This window comes from Coturnix japonica, chromosome 3 (genome assembly GCF_001577835.2).
Source record: "Coturnix japonica isolate 7356 chromosome 3, Coturnix japonica 2.1, whole genome shotgun sequence".
In the NCBI taxonomy this organism is placed as follows: Eukaryota; Metazoa; Chordata; class Aves; order Galliformes; family Phasianidae; genus Coturnix; species Coturnix japonica.
The window spans coordinates 5,438,777-5,452,017 of record NC_029518.1 but is presented as its reverse complement, the minus strand read 5'-3'; the positions used below and the strand labels follow the sequence as shown (position 1 = coordinate 5,452,017).

The following is a 13,241-nucleotide window of genomic DNA, read 5'->3' as shown; positions in this document are numbered from 1 at the left end:
GTGGGAACTGTTTTTAACAACAATTTTTGAAGTGGTAAATGAATAGGTGGTGAACAAAATCCCATTGTTTTAAGCAAGTTCTTTCTTACCACCACTATCAACCATTTTCACCTCCTTGGTTAGAACACAGCTATACAAACAGCTGAGTTAGCATTTGGCAAGACTGAAGATGTGGAATAGAAATAACAGTAGAAACCTTCTAATGCAGCTCCCAGATGAATCAAAACTGTTTCCAGAGAGACCAGACATATTTTTGGAGCTTTCCATTCATTTACCTCATTCATCTTACCTCTGGACCCAAACCACATCTTTTATTGCCTTGGTGGTACCAAGCACAGTAGTATTGTTCATTTGCTTGAATGTAGGAACAAGAAACCTCATATGGAGCAGATGGATGGGTTAAGAATTACATCATCTCACTCTTTTTATCAAGTTAATAATTTACGGACAGTTATTATAAAGTAATAAACCTGTGTTTTTACTAACCACATTTGCCAAGGTAGTTTTTCCCACTCCACAATCTCAGGGCATCATCAAGATTTCAATCAGCAAGGGAAGCTCTTTGAAGCAAATTATTCTTTTTTGCTTCCACTTGCAGCCAAAACTGCCTCAGAGCTGACAGAATCGCCCTACTTGTTCAGACCAGCAGGAGAACACCAGTGAGCTAGAACCGCAATGCAAGAACACCCTCTACCGAGGTATTATGGTAAAGACCCACAAACAGGTTGCTTCACAGCAGCATCAGATTTTTCTTGCCTCATCTCTTAGTTATCCACATAAGCTAGGAGGAAAAATATATATATATATCTTAAAGATAGGTAAATTATAACTTGCAAGCCAAATATGCATAATGAAAATGAATTAAAAACTTGATAACATAAGAAGTGCAGTTGAGACCCAAGGCAAAAGACTGAGTTCATCATTTACTTTTTCACTCACAAACACTACAAGAAATAGAAGCTCTCTTCTGGAACTAGAAATGGAAAAGACCTGATCTCTGGCACCCTGGAAATAATAGGGCTCTTCTTTTATTTTAATGGTTACACTTCTTTGGTAAACTCTAAGCACAAACTTTTTGACCAACATTGGCAGTTCTATGAGCAAATACTTAACTAGCCTAGAAGTGTTGTTTTTTTGGTTGGGTTTTTTTCAGTTTTGTTTTTGCTGTTTTTAATAAATCTCATTTCTTGGATGACCATAAAATGAAATGAGAGCAGTAAGAGTTTATCCAGACACCAAGCAAAAAGCAATTTGCTCTGGCATTATTTTACCAGTCACAGTGGCAGCTGAAGTGACCAGCACAACTACACTTACTTTTGGATAGGAAGCACATAGTCTGATGTGCAGTCAGAACATACATCAGAACAAATTACTACACTAGCTTTTTCTTGAGATGTAAGAAGTAACAGAACTACTGAACACTAAAAATTGCACAGAATGAGAGCAAACCTCATCACAGATCTATTTGCAAATCCAAGAGGATCTATACTACTTTCTGCCACAGTCACTCAAGTTTATTCTACTAGGTCTTAGAAAAGGAGGCACACAACCTGAAGACTTACAAGTTGCTTTTAACAACAGAATTTTTTAATCACTTCATTGTAGAAAACAGGGTAACATTGTAAAACATCACACAATAGTCACTTTACTGATAAAGTTATAATATACCTAATATTCTCCCTCAGTCTTAAAAAAAAGACTATCAGGGATACATGTGTCTATGCTATCACTGCCTTATGTAATTTAATGGCTAAAATTTAAACAATTTAAGTTTTAAACTTAAGTTAACAATTCTTAACAATTTAAGACAAGAATTGCTATCAAAGTAGTAGTTTTACGACTACAACAAATATAAAAATACAGACTATCAACAATGCTCAAGACAGGTGACTACCAAAATATATATTTTTACAGCATCCAAAATGCTACGAAGTTAAAGAGCTTATCTTCAAACTTCTTCATTTCTACTCTGAACTACCAATTATCATTTATTTCAGGAATGGTACCAGCTGTGCTGTTCCTTCTCTGAAAAGATCCTCTTTTACTTTTTCAGATGTAAAATAACTCCGAGGCTAAATGAAAACTGAAGTGACTCAGACACCTTATTAATTATAACAGTACTTAGCAAAAAGGAAAGGGAGAGCAGACTACACTTGTAGCAAGTTTTGAGGTTTTTTTGTTTGTTTGTTTTGAATAATAGCAATTAAAAATCAGACTGTCTCTAGTCTGTACCTTCCACAGTTACCTTCCTTAATAAACGTTCAATTTATGAAGGAATATCTGCAAAAACTTACCTCCCTAACAGACAGCTGTGGTGGTAGTGACAGAGAAAATACAAAACTGGTGAACTGGTAGTCAGAAGAATTAACCTTTTCACACATCTGGAAAATAAGAGTATTAATATTGAACTACAACAATGGAACCAAGTTGATAATTTTTTAGGATATTCTTTATTCTATCATAATCACTGTAAATCTATATTAGTACACATTCAGACAAATGCCAAACATACGTTCTTGACTAACTCCTAACAACTTATTGAAATACAAGCCTGTAAAAAGTTCTTACTAATGACCTCTATTCTTATTTGGTGTGTGACATTATGAAATAAGAAAGCTCGTTCTTTTAAGGCTAAAATCATATACACAAATGTTGATGCAGGAAATTACACCACAGAGACCACATGCTGGAAGAGCTGACTCAGAATATTTTTCTTCATGGCACAGACACAATTCTATGACAATAAAAACTTTTTAAGTTCCTGTCATAATACAGGAACAAAAAGCTATTCACAGTAATAATTCAAAGACAATGGGACATTTCATCTTTCAGTTTATGATAGAATTTTCTCAGGATAAGTATACAGCTATTACAAATAAGCAGGGACATCATCTAAACGTCTACTTTACTTTGATATAAGAATCATGTTAGTCACTGGAATGATAGCAAGAACCCAAACATGCATCAAATGTCTTAAAGTAAACTAGTGAAAGCTGATGGCTAGATGTCTCTACTAGAAGGAACAAAGACTAATTTTGAGCTTTCAGGATGAAATCCACATCTTTGATAAGGAAATTTCCTTGTAAGAGAATCAGATGTTGTGGTGCCTTAATAAATGTGCCTGTGCACAAGAGCAAGTTGTAAGATTTTCCACTGTCACAAAAGAGTGTAACTCTGAAACAAGTCTTAAAAGTAGGTTCAATGAAAAGTATATGTACTCTCTCAACGGAGACAAAAAAGAAAGAAGCATCCAATAGTTCAACAGAATCTATGTAGTATGCTCTCTTAGCCCTAGTTATTAATGTTGTTAAACCAAATTTGTTTCTATTAAAGCTCTGTCAAACATCTCAAATGCAATTGGAATTTTTAGCTAATATTTTGGTTTGTCACATAAGCAACTGTATTGCTCAGAGATGACATCTGCAACACGCATTATGTTCATACTCTCTCTTAACTCCTTTTTTCTTCATTATCTGCAATGCTGTACCACCAAATACATTTTTCCTTTGTGGGTTTCTAAATAGTGCTATATAGTAAAGAAACACTCCTGTGTTAGAAACAGACAGTTAAACTAAACAGCACAGCATTTGATGACTCCTCATATTGCCCTTACACAGCTAAAAGAGGAGAGAGATTGGTTTATAGTGAAGTTTCATTAACCTGATTACAAAAATACATTCCTGTTATTCCACTGCACCTATACCTTTCTTTCAAAGTTACATTATAACAAACCTTGGACAAAACATGGTCACGCATTTTATTTCCCAGCTGCAAAACAGGTACGCAAATACTGTGTCAGTGAGCTGTATGTAGCTGAATGGCACCATCTACAACTCAAATATTCAACACAAGAAAATGTTTCGGTTTGATTTGCTCTCTCTGTCAATTGTTTAACTGTACAGTGTTTCTAAATCACCAGATCTATACTGCAGGCCCTAACATACAAAAGCTCCTAAAAAATATACTTGTAGATTAAGATTATTTACCTTTTTAACAAAGTCAGCCTCGCAGAACTCCTGAAGAATTCCCAAACAGACATTGCAAACTTCTGCAGCTGAGTTCTCCGCAGCTGAGTTCTGCACAGCAGCATTATCATCATTAACCAAAGAAATCTGACTGAGCGCTCCATTCTGGTTCAGATCTTCAGGCCCTCCTTCTGCATGTCCAAGTCTGAATCGCTTACAAGGTGGATCAGCTACATCAAAGCAAGTTGTATCTTCTTTTTCTTGATTACCGTTCAGGAATTGTTTCAAATCCTTCATCAAATCCTAACACAAACAGTGGGATTTTACTTTGTTGACTTTTCCTCTCGAATTCAGTGCTGTAAAAAGCACTTACAAACACAGGTTTAAAAAGCAGAAGAAACCACCTGTAGCTTTAGTCTTTGTGTATGTAATTAGCAACTTGTAAAGATACCAAAAAGACACTCGCACAATAAAAAACAAAAGCTCCAATCTGTACTTCTGTCAAAACGTTACCACCCCAACAAAACTTTTTTTGCTTAACAGACTTCTTTACTTTCCAAGAACACTGGAAACATTTTAAAGACCAACTTGCAGAAATGCATTTATCTTCAGCCTTGTCACTGTTCAAGGAAAATATGTGTCTACTGCCTTTTTGCCATTTCTTACCTAAGAATTTAATCCTCCAACACTGACAGCCCACACAACGAAGACAGCTGGCTACCACAGTATGAGAAGAAAATTAGAGCAGATAAATGCAATAGTGAAATTAAACACACGACAAAGTACGTCTCATTCATTCATGTAATGAGAAGCTTATGAATATTAATGAATGTGCTGGTGAGGAGAGAGAATTAACCATATATCTGAAATTTAGGAAGGATGAAAGGTAGAGGTAACACTTGGGTCAGAAAAAAAAATAAGGATTTATTAAGACATCTTCAATAACAGCATTTACTGTCGCAACTCAGATGAAAATTGGATAGAGCTGCAAAAGCATGATAAATGGCACACAGAACAAACACTTCTCAACAGATTGATTAAAAATGAAACAGGATTAGGAAGAAAGACGTGAAAGAAGAATTCTGGAGAGTCTAAACTTGAGTGAAAGTGAAATAATCAAGGCAAACACCGTAACACACAAGCATAAAGACATCATTAGGGCAGATACACGGAAATAATAGGCCTACATAATGAGAACTCTATGAATCAACGTGGTGAAGGAGCAAGTAGCCAAAAACAATTTGAGAAGCACATAATACAAAGACACAGGAAGGCTGACGGTGCACAACTGGGAAAACAATTCAGAATGCTGAATTTCAGCGGGAAGGTCAGCTAAATAGGGTGCCTAATAACACTGCTGGAATGACAGCGGAGCATCAACTGCGCCATTCTTCAGCTACATCCCTCAGCCAATGCTGCTGGAAGACGGAAGGAATTTGAGGCAAGAAGAGAAAGCCCCCAATCAGCTGCCGTGACCCACAGCCCCTTTGTGACTTACTGTGTTAAAGGAAAAACGAAGGAGGGAACTGTCGGGGATACACTGCTTGAGTGATAGAGCTGTGCAGAAGTTGCTCTGTCCTGTTTACAGAGTTTTCCTGGGAATACACAGCAACTTAACGAACCTAACACCAAACTGACGGGAATTCTTATACCACAGCACTACTGTAATTTCTCACACTTGCACAGAGCTTTCCCAACAGGCAATGTCCAAGAATACAAACAACATCCTTCTCCTCCAAGTAGTGTACAGCACGATACTGCATTCATACGGCCACATGTTCTAATCAGAAATACAAAGAACAAACCTTGTATGGATGCCTATAAAGCGTCTGTGATCCCACACGGCAGAACCTGAAAATACATCGTGGGCATGTGCCAGCACCCAGTAACAGCTGAACAATCGGCCTGTCCTTTTCTGTTAGAGAAGACATGCTGGACAACACTAATAATCACAGTACTAAATATAGGCCGCACTGAGCACAGGAGCATCAAACCCAGCGCGGCGCGGGGCGGAGCGCGTCGATAGAGCGCAGGGCGGAGCACGTAGCGCGGTGCCCGGAAGGCCGCCGGCTCGATCGCTCGGCGCTGCGGCGTCCCGCCTGCCGGGGGCGGGCGGAGGAGCGCGGCGGGCCGGAGCGGGCCGGGGCTCGAACGGGGCTGCAGCGAGGCGGGGATGGCTTCGCAGCCGCCGCCTCCCAAGCCCTGGGAGAACCGGCGGTTAGTGGGCAGCGTGGCGCCCGCCTTCCAGTGAGTGTGTGCCCCTCGCACGGGCCTCTCCGCGCACCGCGGGGTCGGCCCTGCGGGCGGCCGGGCTCAAAGGTCGGGCCTAGCCCGTCGGCGCGGCGCCTTGGCCGGGCCTGGGAGCTGAGGGGCGGGTTGTGCGCGGGTTCACTCCGCTTCTTGGGGAGGTGTATAGAAGAGTGGGGGGAACCTCCTGTGGATCTTCGTCAGCGGGTTCTGTGGGCTCAGAGCCAGTCTACGGAAAGTCGAGGGTTTAACGAGGTGGAGGTTGACGTGTTAGCAGGGCTGGGTGTGTTGCCACAAGTGGAAAAAACGCTGTCGTTCGTACGTGAGGGTTGCAGAGCCACGGAGTATGTGCTCCCCGTGGGAGTGGGGCTGTGTGTGGTTGATCCTGGCAGTGGAAAAGATGAATGTGTATTTGTTGACCTGAGGCTCTGCTCCTGCAGAAGACAGAGTGTACTTCACTGGGAAGGATGCTGTGCAGAAAGAGTTGTCAAATGAATTTTAATCAGAAGCCAAGGAAAGATGATGGCTGAAGATGAGTCTTGTTTTCCACTTGGTGCTGTTGATTGCAATTAGGGTGAGCTGAAACTGGGCAAAAGGTTACCTCCAAACTGAACTTTCAGGAAGAACTATGCTTTCACTGCAGGCTGAAGCTTGCTGAGCAGGAGGTTTGATGTTAAGTTTTCTTGGTGAGGTTATCTAGTTCATTTTAATTTACTCCAGGTATCTAAAAATTGAGTTGTCCTAATCTGGTTTGTGGGAGGGTGCCCCCAACTTCTGTGGTAGTACCTTATTTTTACTTCTGCTTTTAACTGTGACAGTCTAGGCTGGAAGAAACAAACAGTGTAAAGATGTAAATATTATACTTCGCTTTAGGTAAACCTGTAAGTTTTGCTGTGGGGAAAGTTGTTCCCTATCGCATGTGTAAGTGGTACAGCAGATTGCTTCAGTATGGAAAACAGCAGAAGATGGACAGCTACTTGATAGAATTCAGATGCCAAGTACTTGCACAGACCTATTACAAAGGATGTAGGTAAACCGGCTGAAACTTACAGGCATGCCAAGAGCTAGAAATTTATTATTATTTTTTTTAAAAAAGTAAATGAGCTCATAGTAGCTCTTTCTGCCAGCTGTTAACAGTCTTAGATTCAGTCCCAGTTCAGTAGGGGGAAGCAGGGAGCCCTAGGCTGTTGTGTGTGCTGTTATCATTTGAATTTTGTTAGGTCCCACCAGTCGGTTCTCCAAGGGTGACTTCAGAGGAGCTGTCTAGCTTCCTTCTTGCTGTACCATTGGCTCATTATCTAGAAGAAACAAGAACAAATGTTGGAATTAAAGCTTTCAAATTGCAAAATATTCTTGGTAGTGTGTATGAGATGCCCTTTTGCACAGGCGAATGACTTAGGAGTTGAATCAGCATCAGATTGGATGGGTCTAGCCTTAGCATTTTGTGCTTTTGGTCTGTACAAGAAAAACAGCTCTTATATGTTTCAGATATGCTGCAATTCTACATTTGCATTGAACATTTCTTTTTTTTTTTAATGAAAGATTTGTATTTCTTGACAGAAATTTTTAATTCTCACTAACACTGTGCGACAGTATGAATGTTTGGTAACCAGATTCCACAACCTGGCACTAGCAAAGCGCAGGGTCATATTGATAGCTATTGAATAATGCTGGAGAAAATGAAAACATAACCACATTTTGAGTACTGATCTTGGTTGTCTGAATCTGTTTAGGTCTCCTGACTTGGGTGACAACTTGCTGACCAGACCTGGACAACCCACAGTTGCACGAATACCTCCACCTATTTTGCCGAGACCATCACAGCAAACAGGAAGCAGTAGTCTCAGTACTTTAAGGCCAGCATATAGCAGTTCTTTTACTACAGGCTATGGTTCATATGGAACTTCTTTTTATGGAAGCTACAGCCCTTACAGTTATGGATATGGTGGCTTGGGCTATAACCGCTTTCGTACAGATGATATTCCTCCCAGCAGGTTTGTTCAACAGGCTGAAGAGAGCAGCAGAGGTGCATTTCAGTCCATTGAAAGTATTGTGCATGCGTTTGCCTCAGTCAGCATGATGATGGATGCTACCTTTTCAGCTGTGTACAACAGTTTCAGAGCTGTGTTGGATGTAGCCAATCACTTCTCCCGCCTCAAAGTACACTTCACAAAGGTGTTTTCAGCATTTGCTTTAGTGAGAACTATAAGATATCTCTACCAGCGTCTACAACGATTACTGGGTCTGCGGAAGAGCTCTGAGAATGAGGATCTGTGGGCTGAAAGTCAGGGGACAGTAGCTCGTGTTGGTCTTGAAGACAAGGCAGCTAACTCGGCAAAATCCTGGCCTATTTTTTTGTTCTTTGCTGTTATTATGGGAGGTCCCTATCTGATTTGGAAACTCCTTTCTACATACAGTGATGAAGAATCAGGTAAAGATGATCTGCAGCATGAGAGAATCATGAAAAGTATAGAGTATATTGTTCATTTAGTTATCACGTGTATAGAGATTAAACCTAGACTTGGGTAATGGAAGTGTGTAGATTCTGGGGTACAACACTGAATTTTAAGCATGTGGTACAAGTATAAATAGCTTAGTGTTGATCTGAGATTCAGTTTCATGGTACACTTTATATGACTCCAAATTTGTGATTCCTTTCTATTAAATGTGGCAGGTGGAGAAGAAGGAAAAGCTATTGGTTGACTCACCAAATGTTGTCTTTGTTAGTCCCATCAGTTCTCTGTTAGAGAAGCAAAGAAATTAAGGTGTCTTCTCTTTGGTTTAAAAACCAAAAACAGACAAACCAAAAATCTCATCTATTAAATTCAAAGCAAGTAAATTCTTAATTTCTTTTCGGAAACAGTTTCTAGTAACTGGGCAAGTGGAGAAGATGATCATGTAGTTGGAAGAGCAGAATATGACTTCAGTGCGCTCTCAGAAGAGGAAATTTCCTTCCGTGCTGGTGACATTCTAAGATTAGCACCCAAAGGTAAGCTTTCAATTTTCAGTTTGTTTTCTAATCATATGTGAAATAAGTTGTGTAGTTTGATTCTGAAATTGTGTGTTTTTCGGGGGGGGGGAAGGGGGAAAAGGAGCAGGGGGAAAAAGTAAGAATGCAAAAACAAAACACATTTTGACCCAAGTTTTCATACCTACTGATTTATATTTTTTTCACTTGTTATTACGTGCACTGTAATAAAACTTATTAAATAGTTTTGTTCAATTTCCCTAAAGTATGACACAGCCTAAAGTTACTCTGGAAGTACTTTGTAGTTCCCTTTGTGGCTATCCTTTTTTCATATTTGCTATATAACTGTGAAAATCCTTATGGAAATGGCAGTATGGTGGTGTCAACACTTTCAGCTTCACAGCACACTTCAGAACATCACATCAATGCAGATCCTCATCATTTCTCTTGTGTAATAATTCGTGTTTCCCTTTTATCACAGAGTTATTTTCTCTGTGTGATTAGCTGTGCTCAGCCTCCTCATGTATTTGTGCCTCAACTGCAGTATATTTTGAATTGCTTGGTAACTTAATGCTTTTGCATTTTCTTTTTTTAGACCAACAACCCAAAATCCGTGGCTGGCTTTTGGCTAGTTATGATGGTCAAACAACAGGACTTGTACCAGCTAATTATATCAGAATACTGGGCAAAAGAAGAGGCAGGAAAGCAGCGGACCTGGAAAGGATTACAGAGCAACGTCCGTCCCTCACTGGGATGTCTGCTAGAGGGTCCACTGCTGCTGTGACTTTAGAGGAACAGGAAGCTGCTTTTGATTCTGTTTTTGTAGGAAGTAATAAAGTTCCTGTTGCATCCGATTCCACTGCAGTTAGTGGAGAGAAACAGGAACTCTAATGCACTTTCCTCAACAAAGTAACTGAATGGTGTTTTATTGATAAAACTTAGGGTATGTTTAAAATCTGTGTTGTAGTAGAACACTGATAGGCCTGTACCAGACTGGTGAAAGGATGGAGAAATTCTTGCTCAAATTTGTATGATTTCTTTTTTATTCACTTAAGGCTGTGTATTAGTGGCTACCTAACTACCTTGCAGCAGCTATAAGATCTAGAGCCAAAAGGAATGAGGTGTTTATAACAAAGCAAACAAACAAGGAAATAAGGGCGGGCCTGTTTTCATTAAGTAGACAAACTGTTGATAAAATCTAGAAATCAGTGTTCAGTCTTCATTGGAATGTCACTTGACAAGATGCCACTTCAGCTGATGTGCAAAGGAAAAGTAAATTTCTGTGAGAAGTTGTCCGGAACTGGAGGCTGAGGAAAATACTGATAACAGTACTTTGTTTCCCTATAAGAATTGCAAGAGATTTAGGTGACACAGTCAAACCACTACAAGTTCTCAATTGCTTGCTTTTGGTAACAAGTACAGCTTCTGTCAGTTATGACTTAGGTTGCTTTTTTTTTTTTTTTTTTAATAAAAATAGTGATTACGAGAAAGAGAAGGGGGTACAGTGAGGGGAGGAGATTGGAAATTTAAAAAAAAAAAAAGCAAAGAGGCTTTGTTTATTAAAATAACATTAGAATAAAGGGCATCATTTAGTCAAGCGCTCTCCAGGTTGCTTATTTTTACTCCCTTTTATTGTATGCTAATTTGGCATCACTTCTTGCCGTTTTGTGTTGTAGCCTATTAACTGCCTGTCAGTACCTATCAACTACCACATCCCTTCCATTTTTTTTCTGTTTATATTTGTTTTTAAAGAATATCAAAGATTCCTGCATTTTAGTGCAATAGTGATGCTGTGGAGAGGCAGGAGCATACAGAATTGCATTGAGTGGCAAAGAAAATGTGAACTTTCATACTTAGTCGTCCCATTTAACTACGTTCTTGGAGGTACATATTTACACTGACATTCAGGTGGTAAACGTTACGTCAGCCCATAAAATTTGAGAGCTCTTATTTATCAAGAGCCTTAGAAGCATTAAGACTGTTCAGAGTGTGTAGTATTTTATTCATATTGGTGTTCGAGAATTCTGTATTGAAATACAATTTTTCTTAATGAAGAAGAGAGAAAACTTTTTCTTGTAGAATATATATATACACACCCATTCTAAAGGTTAGAGGAGTGGATAAACTTACTAAAACTTGTTTTTACTGTTAAAATAGAGTTCTTATTTTCAAGATAGAAAAAGTAGGATTCACGCTTTTGCTTAAGTGATCCAGTAGTTTCAGTTTGTTTCTGCAAAGATCTTCAACATCCAGTATGTATTTAAGCAAACCTTTGTGTTAACACTTTAATTGAATTTGCATATCTTATCCTTAGAATTGTCAACAAAACTGACAAGAAAACTTAAGGAGAGCATATTTTTATTGCGGTAGAGTGACTGAGAAGAAGCGTCTTCTGCTGGACCCTCAGATTTTAAAGTAACCTCTGAGTGCTTGTTGATAGAGCAAGAATAAATGGCTGTGGTTGGATGTTGGGAGATAACATTTTTATTAGACTGTTAGATCTTCAAGTGGAGAGGAAGAGGAAGAAGTAGTTTAAAAAACAAATGGGAAATGTGAAACTGGATTTAAAATAGAACATGTTTAAAAAAGAGTAAACAATCCAAATTTACTGTTGTGAGATTTACTTAATGGCCTATCAGTCTTCCATGGCAGTGGAAGATTTCAGTCAGAGGGAGGGTTTACATAAATGAACAATCCACACTTTTTAGTAGTGTCCAAACAAGTAGATTTCTATTGTAGAATCAATATAGATTTCTATACTGTTCTTGCTTACAAGAAGTCTGGTACACAGTGCTTTGATTATTTTTAGAATCTTTCAAACTACTAATTCTAAGTTGAATTCAGTTTTTCACATTATAAGACATACTATTTTGAGTACAGTAAAAAAATTGGTTATTAATATTTGTTTTTACAGCAGTTCAACTTTTGTCTGTCATTCACTGGCATAGAAGGCTGTAACAGGCCTAACGCATTTGCGTATATATAAAATTTTAGTTTATTCTCACTTTAGTGTCATTGATTCCCGGTTTTAGCCATTTTCTGCTTGAATACTGTACGAACTAATGACAGCTGCCGCTTTTGGCTGGTTCTCTGGGTGCTGGCAGGATGTGAGTACGCACACATTCAAAGCTTTGCTCAGGTTTCTGAAGAATAAATTAAAAATACTCCTCTTGTCCAGTGGAAGTTTCTAAACTTGGTGCTATTATTGGTGACAGGAGGGGAACGCTTCATTTTCCACAACACAGATGACATTAACCCATTTTCATTGCGCAGCCGTGGGCACACGTTGGGCTTTGCCAACGCTTGTGGGCTGCAGGTCGCAGAATCACAGAATGACCCGGGTTGGAAGGGACCTCAAGGATCATGTAGTTCCAACCCCCTGCCTGGCAGGGCCACCAAACATACACCTTTACTACATCAGGTTGCCCAGGGCCCCGTCCAACCTGGTCTTGAACATCTCCAAGGACGGGGCATCCACAACCTCCCTGGGCAGCCTGTTCCAGGGCCTAACCACTCTCCTAGTGAAGAACTTCCCCCTAACATCCAACCTAAATCTTCCCTCTTTTAACTTAAAACCATTTCCCCTAGTCCTGCTATTGTCAGCCTTTTCGAAGAGTTTACTCCCCTCCTGGGAGTAAGTTCCCTTCAGGTATTGAAAGGCTGCAATGAGGTCACCCCGCAACCTTCTCTTCTCCAGGCTGAACAAACCCAACTCCCTCAGCCTGTCCTCATAGGGGAGGTGCTCCAGCCCCCTGATCATCTTCCTGTCCCTCCTCTGGACCCTTTCCAAAATCTCCATGTCTTTCTTGTACTGAGGGCTCCACACCTGGACACAGTACTCCAGATGGGGCCTCACAAGAGCAGAGTAGAGAGGGACAATCACCTCCCTATCCCTGCTGACCACCCCTTAATATTATATATATATATATATATATAATATTATGTATTATGACCAGAAGGCGGCGCTGCTCCAGGCCTGGACGCGTATCCAGGCGACAGGACGCCGCGCCGAGACTAGAGAGGGCGCTGCCGCTGCACTGCGACACGGCGCGGCCAACGGG

The 13,241-nt window shown here is 40.0% G+C and overlaps 2 protein-coding genes across 3 annotated transcripts in view; one reads left to right on the top strand and one right to left on the bottom strand.

Annotated features, from left to right (window-relative positions):
* PUS10 (pseudouridine synthase 10) overlaps nucleotides 1-5,985 on the bottom strand; it is a 34,664-nt gene extending 28,679 nt beyond the window's left edge. For both annotated transcript variants that reach the window (XM_015856766.2, XM_015856765.2), the window contains exons 1-3: nucleotides 5,771-5,985; nucleotides 3,987-4,268; nucleotides 2,295-2,381 (exon numbers count right to left, since the gene is read on the bottom strand). In XM_015856766.2, coding sequence (XP_015712252.1) covers nucleotides 2,295-2,381; nucleotides 3,987-4,268; nucleotides 5,771-5,896 — 495 coding nt within the window. In that variant the 5' untranslated portion in view covers nucleotides 5,897-5,985. The remainder of the gene's footprint in view (nucleotides 1-2,294; nucleotides 2,382-3,986; nucleotides 4,269-5,770) is intronic.
* A 72-nt stretch (nucleotides 5,986-6,057) lies between these two features.
* On the top strand, nucleotides 6,058-12,363 carry PEX13 (peroxisomal biogenesis factor 13). The gene is made up of 4 exons (XM_015856767.2): nucleotides 6,058-6,212; nucleotides 7,946-8,643; nucleotides 9,076-9,201; nucleotides 9,776-12,363. The coding sequence occupies exons 1-4, from the start codon at nucleotides 6,139-6,141 to the stop codon at nucleotides 10,069-10,071; spliced, it is 1,194 nt and encodes a 397-aa protein (XP_015712253.1). The 5' UTR covers nucleotides 6,058-6,138; the 3' UTR covers nucleotides 10,072-12,363.
* The last annotated feature ends 878 nt before the right edge of the window (nucleotides 12,364-13,241 follow it).

Bases quoted from the DNA above. Each gene is read 5' to 3' on its own strand.
- PEX13 (XM_015856767.2), top strand. From the start codon at position 6,139: ATGGCTTCGCAGCCGCCGCCTCCCAAGCCCTGGGAGAACCGGCGGTTA. The intron at 6,213-7,945 runs GTGAGTGTGTGC...GAATCTGTTTAG, and splicing joins AGCGTGGCGCCCGCCTTCCA to GTCTCCTGACTTGGGTGACA. The intron at 9,202-9,775 runs GTAAGCTTTCAA...TTCTTTTTTTAG, and splicing joins TCTAAGATTAGCACCCAAAG to ACCAACAACCCAAAATCCGT.